At 42.6% G+C, this 19,101-nt stretch overlaps 1 protein-coding gene across 6 annotated transcripts in view; it reads left to right on the top strand.

Annotated features, from left to right (window-relative positions):
- Positions 1-19,101, top strand: part of PLCXD2 (phosphatidylinositol specific phospholipase C X domain containing 2) — a 50,386-nt gene that overhangs the window by 20,962 nt on the left and 10,323 nt on the right. For all 6 annotated transcript variants that reach the window (XM_053903328.1, XM_053903329.1, XM_053903327.1 and 3 more), the window contains 2 exons: positions 10,295-10,755; positions 15,965-16,206. In XM_053903328.1, coding sequence (XP_053759303.1) covers positions 10,295-10,755; positions 15,965-16,206 — 703 coding nt within the window. The remainder of the gene's footprint in view (positions 1-10,294; positions 10,756-15,964; positions 16,207-19,101) is intronic.

The raw sequence follows: 19,101 nt of genomic DNA on the forward strand, positions 1-19,101 counted from the left end.
CGACTCTTGATTTTGGCTCAGGTCATGATCTCATGGTTTGTGAGTTTGAGCCCCATATCAGGCTCTGCACTGACAGGCTGCTTGAGATTTTCTCTCTCTCTCTCTCTGTCTCTCTCTGCCTCTCCCTCCCTCTCTCAAAATAAATAAATAGACTTAAGAAGATAAAAAAAATATGTTTAAAAAATAAATTAATTGGGGGCGCCTGGGTGGCTCAGTCGGTTAAGCGGCCGACTTCGGCTCAGGTCATGATCTTGTGGTCCGTGAGTTCGAGCCCTGCGTCGGGCTCTGTGCTGACAGCTCAGAGCCTGGAGCCTGTTTCGGATTCTGTGTCTCCCTCTCTCTGACCCTCCCCCGTTCATGCTCTGTCTCTCTCTGTCTCAAAAATAAATAAACGTTAAAAAAATTTTTTTTTTAAATAAATTAATTAAATAAAATGGCTTAACAAGGCACCAGGCTGTCATCTCTGAACCTCAGAGATGGACGGACAGTATCTGGAGAAGCTATTCAGCTGGGCCTCTCAGGTGCTGATCCCAGTTCCATTTGGGATCTGTTCTCTCTTCCTTTCCTCCTTAAGAGATGGGAGAAGAGTAGTCTCTTTCTTTGGCTTAAACACGTAATATCTTTTCCCTTTTTAAAGTATGATACTGCTTCTCTTCTGCTGTTTGCACTTTGGGTCTAGTTGAGCCTATATTCCTACCCAGAAACCTTCTGGTCATATGAATGACGTAGCTCTGTTACGATAGAGTGTAAGCAAGGTTGTGGTCTTTTGCATTTGGGTATCCCTTAATATCCTTTAGTTCTTGCTGTTTGGGGAAGGGGAGGAGTCTTCCTTGCAGCTCAGATCTTATTAACTTGCCCTGGACGTTTTTTTTAGCATCTGTATTTTACCTTGATTTGGAAAAATTAATTTGACATTCAGTGCCATTTTCTGCAGCATCAGCTCCAATGGGTAACTGGCAAAACAACTGCATCTGTTTTCTTGCAAGCTGCCTGCATTACTCTGGCCTCACTTGACAGGGTATAGGCTAATAATCAGGGAAAGAACATGTAAATGACAAACCATGTGACCCAAAGTTCAAACTGAGATAAAATAGACAAGCCCTAATTGAACATTCTAACATTCCTAATAGACAATGCATACACTTTCAATGTATGTTTTAAGAGCAAGCTCATAATGGACGAGACTGTCCTAGGTGTCGATAGAGATGATACGATTAAGTCCTGATAAAAGTCTGGAGTTTACGTGGAGTTTAGATGGCACCTTAAAAAATGAGCTCAACATAATAATTGTCTTTAAAAGAAATTTTGCATAATAATTATTATGTTTATTTGAAGCTCTATGTTGATATTAGTAAAAATACTTCCCATGAAGTGGTGCCTTTTTTTTCGATTCTTAAAAGCATACTTTTCGAAGTAATTGTAGCATGGTGTCTTTTTCCTCCTGAATAAGAAGTTTATCTGGATTTCATCTCAGATGGGCCAGTTTTAGTGTTAGCATATACACACAAACATGTACATAAAAGCTTTGGTAACTGTGAGACATTAGTTCCAAACACCCCTATCATGACCCCGCTATGAAGGCTCACTGGCTAAATGTTTGCTGTAACAACTTGTAAATTCATTTCACCTGGAATTCATGAGTCAAAATCCCCTCAGAATGAATTCACTCATGTGGGCTGGCAAACACCTTGAAGTTGCAGGGATATCCAGGCGAGAAGATGGAGAATGTTGTTATCCATGACTCAGCGGCTCACCCAGCAGGCTTGAGTTATGTGGATGTGCTCTCCACTTCCCATATCGGTGAGAATGTCTTCTAAAAGAGTCAAAAGCCTATGAATAAAACAGGTGAGCCCAAGAGGCCTGAAAAGCCCATACATGCAAAGAAAATTAGGAGGTGATGAAGCATATTGAGAGAGGCAAATTAACATCAACGTGGTCATGCCCCTGTGCCTAGGAACTATGCATCAATATTTTCAAATGTGTAAGAAGGTATGGAGAAACTTCTGAAAGTATTGTTGATTCTGGTATTTGGTGTTTAAACTATATTATGGAAAAATTCTTTTCTTGGATGGGTATCTCAGTGTTTGAGTGTTGCAGCAATATTTGTGAACTCTGATGGGTCGGGAAAACATTGCCGTTTTTTCCATTTCAATAATAGAAAGAGGCTGGATTTGGTTTTCAGTACTTGTTTTAGTACAGAAATCTCTTGAGGATGTCTAATGCTATGATGTTAAAAATAGAAAGTTCAAGAATAAAGAATATCCTTGGAACTTCCTCTCCTATACTTTCAAATTCTGTAGTCAGTGTGTTTATTTATTCCTGAGTTATTTACATTGGAGCAGACTAGAGATAATTTATTATTTTATGTTTAGTGCCAGCTTACACTTAAACTGTAAATATGATGATCTGAACTTCCTCTTTTTGGTGTTGGTTCTGGATGTAACCTAAAATAAATCAGTTCAACTGCTAATTTCATTTTTCCTATTCAACCGCCACAGTAGATCCTGAATATAAAATGTTTAACGAAGTTTCACAACATTATTTAAAAAACGTATAATATCATCCAAGTGGAAGATGACACAAATTCTTTAATAGTGAAATAATAATAATGATATGTTTGAGCTCATTCTGTTGGCCAGGGACTCTTCCAAATGCTTACCTGAGTTAATCATCTAACCTTAACCACAAACCATTGATGTTGGTACTGTTGTTATTTCCATTTCACAAATGAGGAAACTGAAGCACAGCACTTCAGTCCCATAGGTAGTAAGCAGTAGAGCCACAATTATGAACTTAGGCAACCTGGCACCAGACCCCATGCTCTTACCCACTGTGGTCACTCTCCATCTAGCTTATTCAGAGCTATGGTAATTCATCAAGTTGGGTCTCAGGACTGAACATTCCTCTTGCTCAATTGGTACCTTGTAAATGTCAAGTCTGGGTCCTTTGGGGCTGAGGAGGCAGAGAAATTACTTGTTGAACTTGGAGATGCCTAGTGGGAATATTCAGAAGATAACTGGACAAGAGGGAATTGAGTTGGTTCCCAACTTATGAGTGTTCTGGCAGCAGGGAAGAGAACCTTCCAGTACTGGGGCAATTTATGGATAGATGTCCATGGAGAAACAGTTGCTGGAAGCATTGAGAGACATGCCGGTTAAGGATAAGAAGAGGTGCAGGGCCAGAGGTCCAGCCCGGACAAGTCAGATGTCCATTTGGCTACCAGAGAGTTCAGTCTAGAGTGATATTTCTCAGCCTTTTGTTTTTTTATCACTCAAGGAGTCTCTTTAGCCATTTCTATCCTGTTCATCACTCCCCCTCCCTCCACACACAATGATATTTTAATACCACAGATATACTGTATATCTGTTGAAGTACTGTGTTGCTTTATACATAAAAAGAGTGGGATTTTTTCATCCCCCAAGAACCGATTTCTGTCCCCTGGGACAGAATGTCACCCCATTGAGAACACATAGCCTGGAGGCACCAAGAGAGACATTGAATGGTGTGTGGTGGGAGTATGGGTTTCAGTAAACCAGCTTGGAGGGGGCTAATGGGCTTCAAAGTTAGAAGGGCTCACCAAAGGCGAAGTAGTATCTAGGGGGTGGGCGGGGGAGGGGGGGGAGAGATTTTCTTAAATATGTGAGGTCAGAAGTTCTTTGTCATGGGGTCACCATCCCCACTTCCCCAGTGCCACCCAGAGATGTGATAAGGCGTTTCTTTTTCTCCTACTATTCACTTAACTCTCGTCTCAGTCTTCCTTCCGTGGCTGTAGGTCACCGTGTAATCTGAATTACCATTGTGTTTTAATGAAATGTATCATTTCAGGGTGTGTGGTTTGAATTTCCTATTTTATGTAGAGACCAGCTTCCCAAGAAGCTTGCTTTAAATTCCTTTTAATTAAGTGAGTTCAGAAAAAAAAAAAAAAAAATGGCTGCTACTCCAAATTGCAAGAAATGGGTAATGAAAATGCTGTAACTAAAAACTGCTGTGTGCTCACTTGAGATCTAGTACTTCCGAACTAACAAACCTCAGAAAGAATCAAGTAGCAACTGGCATTCTAGATGAAGAGCAAACTGGTTGTCCCTGATGCCCAGAAGACCAGCTTATTTTCTTGGACCTGTTCTCTTCGACAATCTTGTAACCTAATGCTATCCAGGAGAAAATAACATTGAGCACACAGCTTGCTAACTCTTCCCATTCAGATCTCTTTCCTCATGATTTTGCTGCCACGATGACTTTATTCCGAACTCTGTAACCCAGCCCCTATCTCAAAGGTCCTTATTAACCTTACATAACCTCATTGAATCACTTACTAGAAAGCGTGGTAAGGAAAGTTATGTTCTCCCAATATTTTTCTTCTTCACAAACAAACAGTGGTTATCCAACTGATCAAAAGGCAGGAAGTAGGAATTCCTGGAATGAAAGATATGGTGAAGAAAGCTTCTACCAAGATATGGGAAAGGCAGTCCGCCCGATTATTATTTGAAGATTTGAAAGTGCTAGAAGACCAACGGGACAAGGTGATCCCAGAAGTCGGAGAGCTTGTTGGGAAAAGAGGACCTGCTATTTATGGCAGCAGGTGTCAAGCCTGGGTGCACAATAGAATCACTTGGGGGTTTTCCAAGTTTTCCATTCTCAACGCCCACCCCAGAGAAATTCTGACTCAATGGGTCTGGATTGGGTCTTGGGCACTGTTGTGTTTAAAAGCTCCCTGAGAGGATTCTGATGTGTACCCCCTGATTTAGATTTCAAAGTGTTTTCACATACATTAGCCAGGGTTTTGTACACCTAAAAACAGGAAAGGGAAACATTTGTAATGCCTGTTGATTGTATAAGGGAACAGTAGGAGAAAGAGTAGTAATTGTGAAAATGCAAGGTGAGCAGAAAAGAATTTTCCAAATATTGGACAAAAAAGCCTCACCTTTGTAGGGCTAACATTAGAGATGCTAGCAGTCCATTGAGTGCAGAACATGAAGGAGGAGCTTGTGTGGCCACATTTCTTGCTCTGTGTAGACTGTTCCTGAGATGACAACAAAATCCCCTACCCAGAGTCTGAAAATAGTCATCTAATATTTGATGTCTGGTAGTTCCTAAACCTTATTGAGTCCACTCTATAAATGAGAAGTATGGGAGGAAAGAAGAAAAACATTTGTTGATAGTCAAGACGTATGTCAGAAAATATCATGTTAATATTTCCAAGTCCATTTTGGGCGGTGCACATGATCTGCATGTATAGGCAGAAGACGTGCCCCAACCGTGACCTTCACAGCTTTCAAATAGTTATAAGTAATAATTCCACACATGAAAGTGGCGATTGACAACCTTGGTTATAGCTGAAGGAGAAGTAGAGCCAACACGGGGCTCTCCCATTGGGGGGAATAGAAGTCAAGTCACAAGGAGGCAGAAGAAAAGTAAGTTGTGATCAGAAAGTAAGAATTCAGAAAGTAAGATACTGAATTTTAAGATGTTAGAAATGGGTGATGACAAAGCTTAGGCTGTGACCAAGAGAGAGAGTGGCAGCTCCTGTGAACAAAGTAAAAGCTAAGCTGTTGTCTCCATGTCCACCAATAGATGAAGAGGGACAGCACTTCAGGTGCAGAAAAGAAAATCTTCCAGACCCTAAATATTTAAGATGAGGACTTCCAATTAATTACCCCTCCTCCCTCCAGTTTCTAACTCACAGAGCATGGCTAATAAGAATAGCAATAGCTCAGCACTTCTACATGTCAGCATTGTTCCAAGCACACCGTACCCATTCCAATATTTACAACGAGTTTTGTGACAAGAGGCACTGTTAAGCCCATTTCACAGATGAGAAAACAGAAATAGGGTAAGCCGCTTGTCCATTATGGGCTACAAATGCTGGGGAGAAGCTGTAGACAGGGTTAGGTGAGAGAATATTTTACGGAAAGTTAAGTTCAGCTAAAGAAGTGGACTAAGTCCAGGAGGAGGCCTGCCTATCCACGGATATTGGACACCAACAGATGCCAGGCTTCGTGTAGAGACCTGGTGAGAGAGGAGTCTAAACTAATGCACAGGGATCATAGTGAAGAGTCCTGAACACCGGTGTTTGGAGTTTGAATCTGATTTGGAAGGGGGGAAGGAAGAAGAAAATGACATAATCAGCACTTTATCTTGAGATGATTCACTTTTGAATATGAACAAACTGGAGAGAGGCTGGAATGAAAGGGATTAGGTCAGGGTCCTTTTGGTCCGGATTATATGACAGATAATGAGTGTATGAGCAGGGAGGTTATCCGTTGAAGGTTAAAGAAGAGGTGAGTTTGATCTATGTTGCAAAAGTCAAATGCAAAGTTTTGGTAACTGGGTGGATGAAGAGAGTGAGGGAGAGGGGAGAATAAAATCCAAGGTTTCAAGTTTGAGTCACTGAACTACCAACAGAAACTCAGAAGAGGCACTTTGAGGGGTGAGAGGAACAGCGTGAGTAGCTGGACTCTGAAAATACGCGATTTGATGTCAGTGAGCAGGCTATCGAGGTGGGAGAGTTCAACAGGAACTTGGAAACACGTTTGGAATTTAGAATCGGAGCTTGAAACGAAGATTTTGGTGTCATCTGCACAAAGGTGCTATGGGAAACCTGGAGAATGGGTGAGATCTCTGGAGGCGGGAAAAGGAAGAAAATAGAGAACAGATCCTTGGAAAATACTTACATCTGGGGGCAAGGAGGAAGAGGAACCAGCAAAGGAGACAGAAGGAGAGTGGTAACAGAAGAATAGGAACATCTAGAAGTTTGCATCACAGAACACATGGGGATGGAAGGTTCCAGAAAAAAAAGCTGACTTAGCAAACCGTCAGAGAAACCCAGAAAAATTAAGCCGTTTGGGTTGGTTGAAAGGTTCTAAGGATCAGGAGGACAGGAGATGGCCTCAGGCGGGAAGGAGGGAGTGGAGAAAAAGAGGCAAAGGCAGCAGGGCTGGGCAACCTTGGAAAGTTTGAGCATGAAGAAAAGGAAGACAGTGGCTGCAAGGGATAAGACGTGAGGGAAAGTGCTTTGTTTCCTTCTTAAGGTAAAGGGCACCAGTTAAACCTATGTTAGAGATCGATGAGCCACAGAGAGGGATGAGTGAGGATGCATAGGTACTGTCAGTAGTTAAGCAAAAATAAGTAAGCAGCAAAAATACTGTCCACGGCAGAAGTCCCAGCAGGATGAGGTCCTAAAACTGTTTCAAACCTTATGATAAAGCAAACCAGAGCTCATGGAGCTGCCGTCCTTAACTCCCACACAACAATAAGGCCAGGGCCAATTAAACAGGCATTTCCTCCTCTTCTGGAGGAATGCATGAATTTAATGCACGCATCCCAGGGCAAAGGGGGAGAAGGAGCCGTCACTATAGGCAACCTTAAAAAGTAAAATAACTTCTATCGAGTATAGGAAGAAGAAATCTTGCTAATGAATTCAGGCTATACAATATTAGGATTTTCTTTTTATAAGAACTGTTAGCAAATTGCGTGACTTGTAAATATTCTATGTGCAGGAGAAGGGAGGGTATTTTTACCCTGTGTTTTGAAAAACAACTAGTTAAATGCACTCAGGCCTGAAGGTTACTTCACTCACTCTATATGAGGTAAAAGCTTCCTGGGGAAAAAAAACCAAAAAAGGTGGAAAAGCAAAAATATTGGTAGTGGTTAATGAGTGATGGCTGGCTTTGACTGCTGTAGGTAGTGTAGGTAGGACAATGCTGTAGAACATTCAGCAAACAATCTGTTCCATTGTCCCATCCTTTCCTATCAAGGGGATGGAGGGGTGTGGCACTGCACATAGGATGTCAGAAAGGAAAAGAGGAATTGGAGAAGGGAACAAAGAGATAGACTCAGTGTTCCTAAGGAATGTGCACACCCTCCCTCTTCTGCGGGATGGCCTGGGCACCGTGTGTGTCCCTGTGTATTCAGAAATGGTCCCTGGGGCCCCATTGCTGTCACACTGCTGCACAACCCTCAGGCATGAAGAAAAGCATTGGAGGTTGTTAGCACATCTCTGTCTGGAGGTTGAAACTGGGCTCAGCACCAAGAGAACACCAGAAGGGATTTGTCTCTTCTCCGTGCTTGGATAATGGCTATTCCCTGAGACCCAGGGAAGAATTAAGTTCAACGTGTGCCTCACACTATATTACACACTCAGTCCTGAACAGCTGGGCTGCTAGTACAGTTTAAAAAGAAGAGAGAACTGGCTGTTCACCATCAATGTATAATGTATTCATAATAAATCTCTCAATGAGGAGGTATAAAGATTTCCTGTTGCTGCATAAGCCAAAGGAACAGAGCATTAGGCAAGTATCCAGTGAGTCTCATTAACAGAAACAACCAATACGGAAAATCCAGGGGGACTTGCTCCACATTTCTGTTAGTAATGGCAATTTTTTTACCTGAAATATGCTAGTAATTTTCTCGCTTGTAAAATTGACTTTGCCTAAGGATTAATAAATATGCTTTTTCTTAATAGTTACTGAATAGCCTCCATGTTCTAGAGACTGTATAACAAAACATTTCTTGTCACCTTTTTTCTTTTTTTCTTTTTTGCTTTATTTCTGAGAAGATAAAATAGTAAAGCCATCCCAGATTGATTTATTTTAAAAGAAAATGGAAATAACATATATTTAAAATTTAGTCAAGGGGAACCTGGGTGGCTCAGTCGGTTGAGAGTCCGACTTTGGCTCAGGTCATGATCTCACAGCTTGTGAGTTCGAGCCCCGCGTCGGGCTCTGTGCTGACAGCTCAGAGCCTGGAGCCCGCTTCTGCTTCTGTGTCTCCCTCTCTCTCTGCCCCTAACCCTCTCGCGTTCTGTCTCTCTCAAAAATAAATAAACATTAAAAAAAATTAAAATTTAGTCAAAAGAATAATTGATAATAATGAACCCTATGAATTAAAAAATTTTGGTTCTAGGGGCACCTGGGTGGCTCAGTCAGTTAGGCATCTGGCTCTTGGTTTCAGCTCACGTCATGATCTCACGGTTTGTGAGTTCGAGCCCCGAGTCAGGTCTTGCACTGACAACCCGGAGCCTGCTTGGGATTCTCTGTCTCCCTCTCTCTCTGCCCCCTCCTGCTTGCACTGCCTCTCCCAAAAAAAATAAATAGACTTTAAAAAATTATAAATAAATAAATAAATAAATAAATAAATAAATAAATAAATAAATAATTTTGGTTCTAAAATGGGTGTTAGTGGTTAAGAACAAAGTTAGTAAGGTCAAAACAAGGACATTCTCCTCCTACACTTTGCTTGCCAAGTGCAGTCACCTATGCGGGGTCCCCAGTGTCAGAGCCAGTCACAGAGCCATCTAGCTGCTGGTAGATAGAAACCAATGACAAATGAAAGATATCTGTCAGAGATAATTTTCACACACGCACGCGCGCACACCCCCCCCACACACACACGATAATTTTCACTTTAAGTTACTCCTGAAATTTTTTCATACCAGAGTTAGAACTGTGTCTGTCATAGTCACTTAGACTTTCTAACAATAAGATCATCTCAGTGTCTAGGTGGATAACTACCCTCTTTTCTCGAAGGCAGAGGAATGGAACGTACATTTGAATTTAATAGCCAATTTGACTTTTTAAAATATGTGTCCAAAAAGAGGGTTCTGTTGAGTAACCTGTGTTGAGCTCTTAAAAATCATTATCTGATTTGTCAAGAAATTATTCCCACTGACTCAGGTGTTTACAATAGTAAAATAGCATGTACAATAACATAAAAAATAGTATACATAATAGCAATTGTCCTCTTTAAAATTCTGCCTTTCCTGGAATTTAAATGCCTGTCCCAGAATGATCGAGATAGATGTAGGGTTTTCATCTTTGTGTCAATGGCTGCATGAATAAAGCAGATATGCCAGCATTAAGCCACCTTCTGTAAGAGACACGTCAGCCACCTCAGTTTGTCGTCTTAGGAATATTCTTTAGCAAACATCTTTGTTTTCCAAACATTAATTTATTTCCCCAGAATAGCTTTCCTGAAATGAAATTACTGGATCAAGTGGTATGAATATTTTAAAGCTCCTCTTTCTCAGCATGTTTCTAAGCAGCTCTCCAAACGGGTATTTATTAATTGACCTTCTGTGAGTAATATACGAGAATTACAGCCATATTCCACGCTTAACAAGCTGCTAATAAGACTACATGACTTTTATTTGTGCTTATAGCAAGCTTGGAAAGTTCTGCAAGTGTTCATTTACATTTTTTGTGTGTATTTGCTAATTTTGAGCTGTTTCCTTATCAGCTGGCTTATTTTTCCCAGCTCCAGTCTCAACCGCTTTTCTCACCTCTGTTGCTTTGCACAGGCTCACATGATTCATTTAGCTACTGGGTAGATGAAAAGTCCCCAGTGGGGCCTGACCAAACCCCAGCCATCAAACGCCTCGCCAGGATCTCCTTGGTGAAGAAGCTAATGAAGAAATGGTCCGTGACTCAGAACCTGACGTTCCGAGAGCAGCTGGAAGCTGGGATCCGCTACTTCGACCTACGTGTGTCTTCTAAACCCGGGGATGCCGACCAGGAGATCTACTTCATCCACGGACTTTTTGGCATCAAGGTCTCGGATGGGCTGATGGAGATTGACTCATTTCTTACACAGCACCCCCAAGAGATTGTCTTCCTGGATTTCAACCACTTCTACGCCATGGATGAGGCCCACCACAAACGCCTAGTTCTCAGGATCCAGGAGGCCTTTGGAAACAAGCTGTGCTCAGCCTGCAGCGTGGAGAGCATGACGCTGCAGGCCCTGTGGAAGAAGAAGTGCCAGGTAAGCGGAAACAGACATGCTTGCAAGGGCACGAACGTAAGTCTGTCTGCTTTTTATTTTATTTTTCACCTATTTTGAGAGAGAGAATGTCCAAGCAGGGGAGGGGCAGAGAGAGAGGGAGAGAGAATCCCAAGCACTGCCAGCATGGAAGCGACTTGAGGGCTCGAATTCACAAACTGCAAGATCATGACCTGAGCCGAAATCAAGGGTTGGACGCTTAACCGACTGAGCCACCCAGGAGCCCCCCTTCTCCCTTTTCTATATCACCAGCTGGAGGGCAGCTCACCCCAGAGCTCTTAGGCTGGGGGGCAGAGATGATTTGGAGTGTTCAATGTACACACACCAGTTCCTGGGCGCTTGTGAACTGGGATTGACACCTGCCAAGTATTTACAATTTGCTTGGCAGACTGTTGGAAGCATCTAGGTTGCCTTTGAATGGCCTGGCCAGAACCAGCGCACAACAGTGTGGTGAAATTGGACCAGTTGGTGATTACCACTTTCTTTATCTCCCATAGAATCCCATTTTCAGGCTCCTACTTCCCCTCAGGGATAGGCCGGTCCATTCTGCCTCTACCTCAATGTCAGAAAATCCCTGCATTAGCTGACAAAGCATGTAAGTGATTCAACTCAGAGGCTTAACATTTTAAAAGGCTCCCTTCACAGATTTGGGGTCATGGCTGGAGAGAGTTAAGGAAGGAAGAGCTCAACAAAGGGATCCAGGCTGGAGAGAATTCCTAGATCCCTTAAGCTTAGTAGAGCCTCCAAACTAGGCTTTGAGGAACGTCCAGAAAAGGAATGTGGGCCTCAGATATATGCTGCTCTGATCCCACAGGATGATAGATAATGGGAGAGGGGAGCTTCAGGAAAGGTCAGCCTCCCATTTGGACTATCTTTAAAAAAAGAAAAAAAGCAAGTCCCTTTCATTCACAGCTGCTCACTTACTCCTACACGCACATCAACCAAAGCATCTTAAAGAGGCAGTTATTTTTGAACTTGGGGAAGAGCTTTTAATTAAAAATCAATTAAAGCTTTTTCACTTGCAAATATTTATTGAACACCCAAGTATGTGCCAAGCACCAGTCTAAGCACCTGAGATAAATTAGTAAATAAAACAAAGATCCTTGCCTTCATGGGGCTTTCATTCAGGTGCAAGGAAATAGATCATAGATCATCATCATAACAAAACCATTACAGAAAATGCTAGAAAGGGATGCAAGCAATGAAAACAGAAAGGCAAGTGTGATTAGGAGGAACCAGCGTTCTGTGGGTTGGAGGGTCGATCTCAATTGTAAATAGGTTGATCAGGGTAGACATTCGAGGGAGTTAATCGTGTGGACACTGGGGGAAGAACTTTGCCAGCAGAGGAACCAGCCAGTGCCTGACGTCTTTGAGGAGAAGCAGGGGCACGGGGCTGAAGAGCAGAGCAGCGAAGATCAGAGCCCGTGGGTGATTGGTTAGGTACTCCGGCTCTCACTCTGAGGGAGGAAGGTTGTGAGAGGGTTCTGAGCACAGGGTGCTGTGCCCTGAATTACACGTTAATGGAGTCTCTGTGTCTGTTAGGAAGAAGCCAGGGGTAGGAGGGGAACCGGTGAGGAGAGCACTGGTAGCAAGTGGTCAGATTTGGAATCTACCAGAAGGTGGAGCCGACAAGGTTTGCTAGTGGACGGGATTCAGGGTGCAAAAGAAACAGGCTTCAAGGTTGCCTCCCAGGTTTGGCCTCAGTAACTGGAGATGCCAGGTGGTTTTGCACACCTATAAAAGGGCTAAATAAACGTCTTTGACTCCACAGAGGCTAATGAGTTAACTCTTAGTATCTCTTAAAATTTCTCTAAACCACTTTTCCTCGCTGAAACTTTGTGATAGTTTGCCAAATATTTATCACACCTCTGCCCCTGAACCTAAGTTGATATTTTTTCAGACTCTAAGGCCTAATTTGGAGAGATTTTTCTCTCAGTGGAGTCTCTCTTACGATATGAAATAATAGTAATAACAATGTCACCTTAACAGCTAACATTTATTGAGCCTCTCTGCTCCGTGTTTGCTACATGGATTGGCACATTTAATCCTCTCTGCAGCACTATGAGGTAGGTGTTCGTTATTATCCTCATCTTATAGATGAGACTTACAGAGAGGCTAAGCCTCTTGCCAGAGAGAACATTGCTAGTGAGTGGCAAGAGCCAGGATTGAGCCGCAGCCTGCCTGGCTCCCCAGAGCTCCCGCAGCTTCTGATGCCGTCCCAGCGCCGTTCCCTCACCTTGGTGGTTTTCACAACAAATATCGTGGGTTACACTCATAAAAACACGTTCTCCTTATCCATGAGCCCCTATTATCAGAGAGTCACAGAGAGCAGACTGGAAGAAAGGGCTAGAGACCTGTAGGAGGGCCTTTGAATTTGGGATTCAGGTAAGAACAAATCTGAGTAAAGCTAAGTTTGATAATCAGATATCTGTCATAAATATAGATTTAATACTTTGTGCCCAGGGAGTATCCTGGATGGAATGCCTTCCTGCATATGAAATTGTTTGGAAGTCTGCAAGAGTAACAGGTTATCTTCAGGAATACTGACTAGGACGGACAGTGAATTTCTAGCAGCAGGGGGACGAGCTATCCTCATTTTCAAGTATGGGCTAATCTGTGTCTTCCAACTACCACACACCTCAAATTACGAAGGGAAGAGATTACGATGACATATCAGAAGAAGGGAGCCTGTCATCCATTTGAATTGGAGGATCTCCCTGTTCTTCGCTTCCCGAAGTTTTCCTTGCTGTGTCTCTTCTTAAAACCTAAACAGAGACCTCACAGTCATCAGTCACCTACCCTGTGCTGGTGGTTAAACTTTAAATATTCATTATGTAATGAGCTGCCTGGCATGTAACCCCCTGAGTATTTTATCACTACAATTTAATAGCACGAAGTGTACTACCATTCAGTCAAATTTCATTTACCCGACAGTTACATCCCAGCTCACTGATACATGTGCGTAGCGGCTATGGGTTTTGAGGTACAGTGAATTAGAAGATTTATTCTACAATGTGGCAGTATTTCGAATCTTAATGAGAAGGTGGGAGTACATAACACTCCTAAAATACAAAACGACCGATATACAATTGCAGGATAAAACTGCCCTACCTGCACTCTATGAAGAGAGGGGTTTGTAATCAATCAATTGAAAAATAGTACATAGCATAAATCTACAGCCCAGGGGCCGCCAGTAAAGGACCCATCAAAATAAGAGGAGGTCAATCAAGGAATAATTCTCAAAAGAAATTCGATTTCAAATCTGAGCCTCAAGAGAAACCCTGAACATAAATTGCTGAGCTGGAAGGGAGAGAAAAATATAGCAGGGCAATGGAGGGAGGCAGATGCGAAACACAGGCCCTGGGGCAAGAGTTACTGCCCTAGAATTCCATAGAATAAGGTTGGTTTGCTAGGTCAGCCTCCTGCTGTCAGCAGAAATTCTCCCTATAACTCTTAGGGTCAGATTGCTCAAGAAGTCTCTTGAGGAAAGGCATAAAGCCCCTTTTGTACAATTTGTACTCCTTACACCTTTTCCAAGGCAGACTAAAGAATAGCATGTTCCTCTTATCCCCTGACACTGCTCAGGGTCCAGGCAGCTCTGAAAATGGCCTGCCGGAGAAGGATCGCACAGCCTCCCGCCTCTCCCACAGTCCATTTCCAAGGCCAGCTTTCTCCCCTTCCCCAGGCTGGAGACCCCAGCCTTCCAGCCAGCCAATTACACCGCCAGCGGGAAATCCTCCCAGTCTCCCAGGCAATCTGCTTACTATGAGCCTGTGATTAACCTCATTAACACACGTGTTTACCACAGGCATCATTAGCAGTCAGTCAGACATTACTCAACACCATTAAAAACAACAAGAACAACTATTTGCCTGTTGGGTGCATCCAGCCTGGTGCACCCTTGCTCTAGGCCCCCAGGAGCAGTTGGTCAGGCACCTTAGTCACTAGCTAAACACACTGCAAAGGAGACACACATTCATAGCCTTCCTTCTTGGGTGCCTGGGGGATTATGCTCTTGGGCTAGCTATCTGAGGATTGCGGTCCAGGGAGTGTAAACACGCTGGACATTCCTCCAGGAAGAGATTACTGGTGCCTGGGAGCAGGGGGACTCTATTACTTCTAGAAACCTAGGCAGCAGAGCTCTGAATTGGGACAATCAAAATAGCAATTCCCTGTCCCTCAGCTGCCTCTCAGAAACTAATTAATGCTGTGACTGTGGCTTGCTAATTATTTTCAAAATCACTACCAGTCTCCAGAGGCCCCGCTGGAGACCCATTGCCTCCTGGAAGTCATCCCTGCCTGGAGTAGTGCCCTCCCACGCCCTCGTGGGAAGGGTTATTTCATTCAGTCAGCTCGCACTGTTGAAATTCTAGGTACTCCCAGATTAGTTCAGTGTGTTGGTCACAACCCCAGGAGTGTCAGTTTCACGACCGTAGGAGCCATAACTTGTAGACCGCGCCAGCCACGGGGCTCTCCATCAGGGGCTCAGAGCCCCAAGGGAAGGGGCATGGGTAGAATTTAAGTAGGCTGTGAATTTGCATGGGAAAAATCTACATATTTGTTCCCTGTCACCTTTAGCTGAAAATTAGTATACTCATCGACAACGAGTGCAGGCAGTCAGCCATAGCACTATCGGACGTACGGGTGACTTTGTCCCCATAGAAATCACAGCTATTTCCATATTACGTTTCAGTTATTTGAAATATCACTTAAATTCATCATTAACTCAAAATGATGGAACTTAGTGCACTTACAACAAAATACTTTTATTTAATGTGAAGCATATACATTAATTTATTATAAACTTAATAATATGTTAATAGCTATATTTCACTCTTAATAATTTCTTTTGTAATCCTATTTTATTTTATACATTCATTTAAAACATAATCTGAGAAGGGGTTTGGGATTTTGTCATACTTCTAGAGGTGTTTGTGACAAAAATAAAGCTAAGAATCTTCAAGTCATATACAAGTACTTAAACCTTTGCTTACTGATTTTTCTAAATACATATATAATATATATAATATATAACATATTATAATTAATATAAATATATATTAAATATAATGATTTAATTTCTATATGCTTGTATTCATTTGTCTTTAATCCTAGCAATCAGGACAAAGCAGGGAGTTAACACTCAGCTTGTTCATAAATTGCTCTCCTTTTTCTGTTTTGAATGTTTCAGGTTCTTATTTTCTATCACTGCCCCTTCTACAAGCAATACCCCTTCCTGTGGCCCGGAAAGAAGATCCCAGCGCCCTGGGCAAACACCACAAGTGTGCGCAAACTAATCCTCTTCTTGGAGACCACTCTGAGTGAGCGGGCCCCACGGGGCTCCTTCCATGTCTCTCAAGCGATTCTCACGCCCCGAGTGAAGACCATCGCCCGAGGCCTGGTTGGTGGCCTCAAGAACACTCTGGTTCATAGGTAAGAGTTTGCTTCCTCTAACTTGAACACTGACAGTACAGAGCCTGCTTGGGATTATCTGTCTCCCTGTCTCTCTGCCCTTCCCCTGCTCGTGCTCTCTGTCTTTCTCTCTCTCGAAATAAATAAACATTAACAAAAAAAAAAAAAATTTGCTTCCACCCCAGAAGTAAGGTTTAAAAAAAACAAAACAAACTTGATTCTCTTTTGAATCAACAGTAAAATTGTATAGTTTGAACATTTAGAATAATGACAAAACAGAAAACCTTATATTTGAAAAATCTGTGCATTTGAGGTGGTTTGCATTAACTGTGGCCAAAGGATCTCTGAATACTTTGTTGGAATATACAGTATACCGTAACTACTCTCCGAACTTTGATGCTAAGGCAAAGCACTTTAAGCCAACGGCACTCTGTTCATTTCTGGCACGTGGTCACACTGTGAACTTGCCCTGCCCTTGCAGCCGGCCCAAGTACTCACTCATTTAAGAAGCATTAAGTGGGGCGCCTGGGTGGCTCAGTCGGTTAAGCGTCCGACTTCGGCTCAGGTCATGATCTCGCGGTCCGTGAGTTCGAGCCCCGCGTCGGGCTCTGTGCTGACACCTCAGAGCCTGGAGCCTGTTTCAGATTCTGTGTCTCCCACTCTCTCTGACCCTCCCCCGTTCATGCTCTGTCTCTCTCTGTCTCAAAAATAAATAAACGTTAAAAAAAAAATTAAAAAAAAAAAGAAGCATTAAGTGAGGCAGCTGTGCTAGGTGCTAGGTATGCAGAGATAGCCTGGCACGGTTTGTCCCTTCCATAGTGACCTTGAATCTTAAGAAGCAACTGAGGATGCCACCTGCACTGTCACAGCTTGAAATACTTCCTCAGAGCACAATTTATTCTCACTGTACAATTAGGTAGGAGAAGCTCCAGATACTTATATACACACACACGCACGCGTGTGTGTGTGTGTGTGTGTGCCTATGGATATGGACGTGGATAAAGGGAATGTTACAAATACATTTGGATAACAGGGCAACCGTGTTATCCAAGCTGAGGAAGTGTTGGGGTGATAAAGGATATTTACAAGACTCACTTTGGTTCCTGAGTTCCAGGTGGTAAGCACCAGCGTTTACATAGAGAAAGGTTCTTCCAAAAATGTGTCCCTGCCTGCTTGGTTCTGCGTTTGGATAGCATCATTCCAGATAACAGGAGTTTACCTGGCAGGAGTTCACATAGCAGGGAGCACCTGCACTTTTGTTCGCTGCTGAAAATTCCTATGTTGCCTTATGTTGGCCATGAACAAAACCAGAAACCCTTACTTTGTGACTCTATTAAGTTTTGACTAAATTACTTGTGCTGAACTTGGAAAAGAGAATGTCATAAACCAACGATATGTCTCTGAAAGACCCAGAATTACAAACTTTCTTTTTTTTATAATATATGTTCATGTATCCACACTATTTTCCGCATGCATTTGGTAAATTTATGGATTAACATTATTTATTTATTTATTCATTCATTCATTCATTAGTCCAACAAAGATTGAGTACTTGGGAGGAGCTAGGTCTAAAGATACAAGGTAAACAAAAGATAAATAAATAAAATACACAAGGTAAACAAAAAATAAAATAAAGATACAAGGTTAACAATATAGTCTCTGTCCTCATGGAACTTAAGTCTATCAGGAAAAATAAACATGTACATTTCTATAAACATTGTGAAAATAACTATAATAAAGCCTGTACCAGGAGCTGTACTAATAAGGGAGAGGAAGTATTTAAAAATAAGGATACGTTATATCTGCATACTGTAACTCAGAATATGAATTACCTTCTTGCAGATGTTTTCATTTCATTCTTAAATTAAGCCAGCCTCCAGGTGGGCATATTGTCTAGAGCACATTGTTGTCCCCATTTCAGATGGGACTCAGTAAAGTTAAGTGACTTGGACCCACATAGCTGGTAAGGGTCAATACTCTGAGACTCTGAGTCAATACTCAGAGTTAGGGTAAAAGCCCTAACTCTGGACTTTGGATTATTCTAATGTTGCCCTTTTCCATATTTACCACTGACTTGAATATAGCATATTTCATTGCTCTGCTCCTTTCTGCTCCACTGGCCTGTAATTGTCTTACTAGTACCTGAATCTGGTCGTATCTTCTTGATTACAGCTGTGAACCCACAAAGTCACAATGTCTTGCATACTTGTCAACTCCTAGAACTTTAATCTGGCTGCAAATGAAGCACAAAAGTCTTGACCTTAGTAGTAATGATGGTGGCAAATGCCCAAAGCCAAGAGATCCTAGTGTGCCGAGCCCTTGCCCACTGATAGCAAGCAGGTGTCTCGAGACTGGAAAGACACTTGGGCCTCTCCACCGTGCTGGTCTCAAGAATAGTACATGGCAGCAAGCATTGCCAGGCCTCCACATCCACAGACGGGAGAAACTCAGTCAAGAGTTTGTTCCCAAACCCCCAGCATGACATGCAGCTGTTATTTTCTCTGGGCAGTTGAAGAAGCATAGCCAAGAAGCAACTCCAACATGCCAAAAGTCTGTCCTAACTAAGGTACAAGGGTGCTGTCAGACTGGTCCTGGGCACTGGTTATCAGCTGCACCAAGAGGAAAAAGATCAGGTATATTTTCCCACAAATGTAGAGGTGCCTTTTTTTTTCTTTTTCAGTGGGAAGTCAACCTAACTCTTGGGTGAAATTTTGGACCTGAGATCTTGTTTGCTATGGTTCATCACCCTGAAAGGAAGCCATGAAAAATACAGCCATTCTGACTGAATTTCTATGGTAGTTGCCCCTAGATTCTTAGAAACCTTGGACTCACACTGAAATCAACTGGAAAAAAGGTTATGCCTAAGCCCAAGGACAGAGCAGCCATGAGGCCATAGAAAGGGACACAGACTGAAAT

Source organism: Panthera pardus, unplaced genomic scaffold (assembly GCF_024362965.1).
Source record: "Panthera pardus isolate Hobbes unplaced genomic scaffold, ASM2436296v1 HiC_scaffold_16, whole genome shotgun sequence".
NCBI lineage: Eukaryota > Metazoa > Chordata > Mammalia > Carnivora > Felidae > Panthera > Panthera pardus.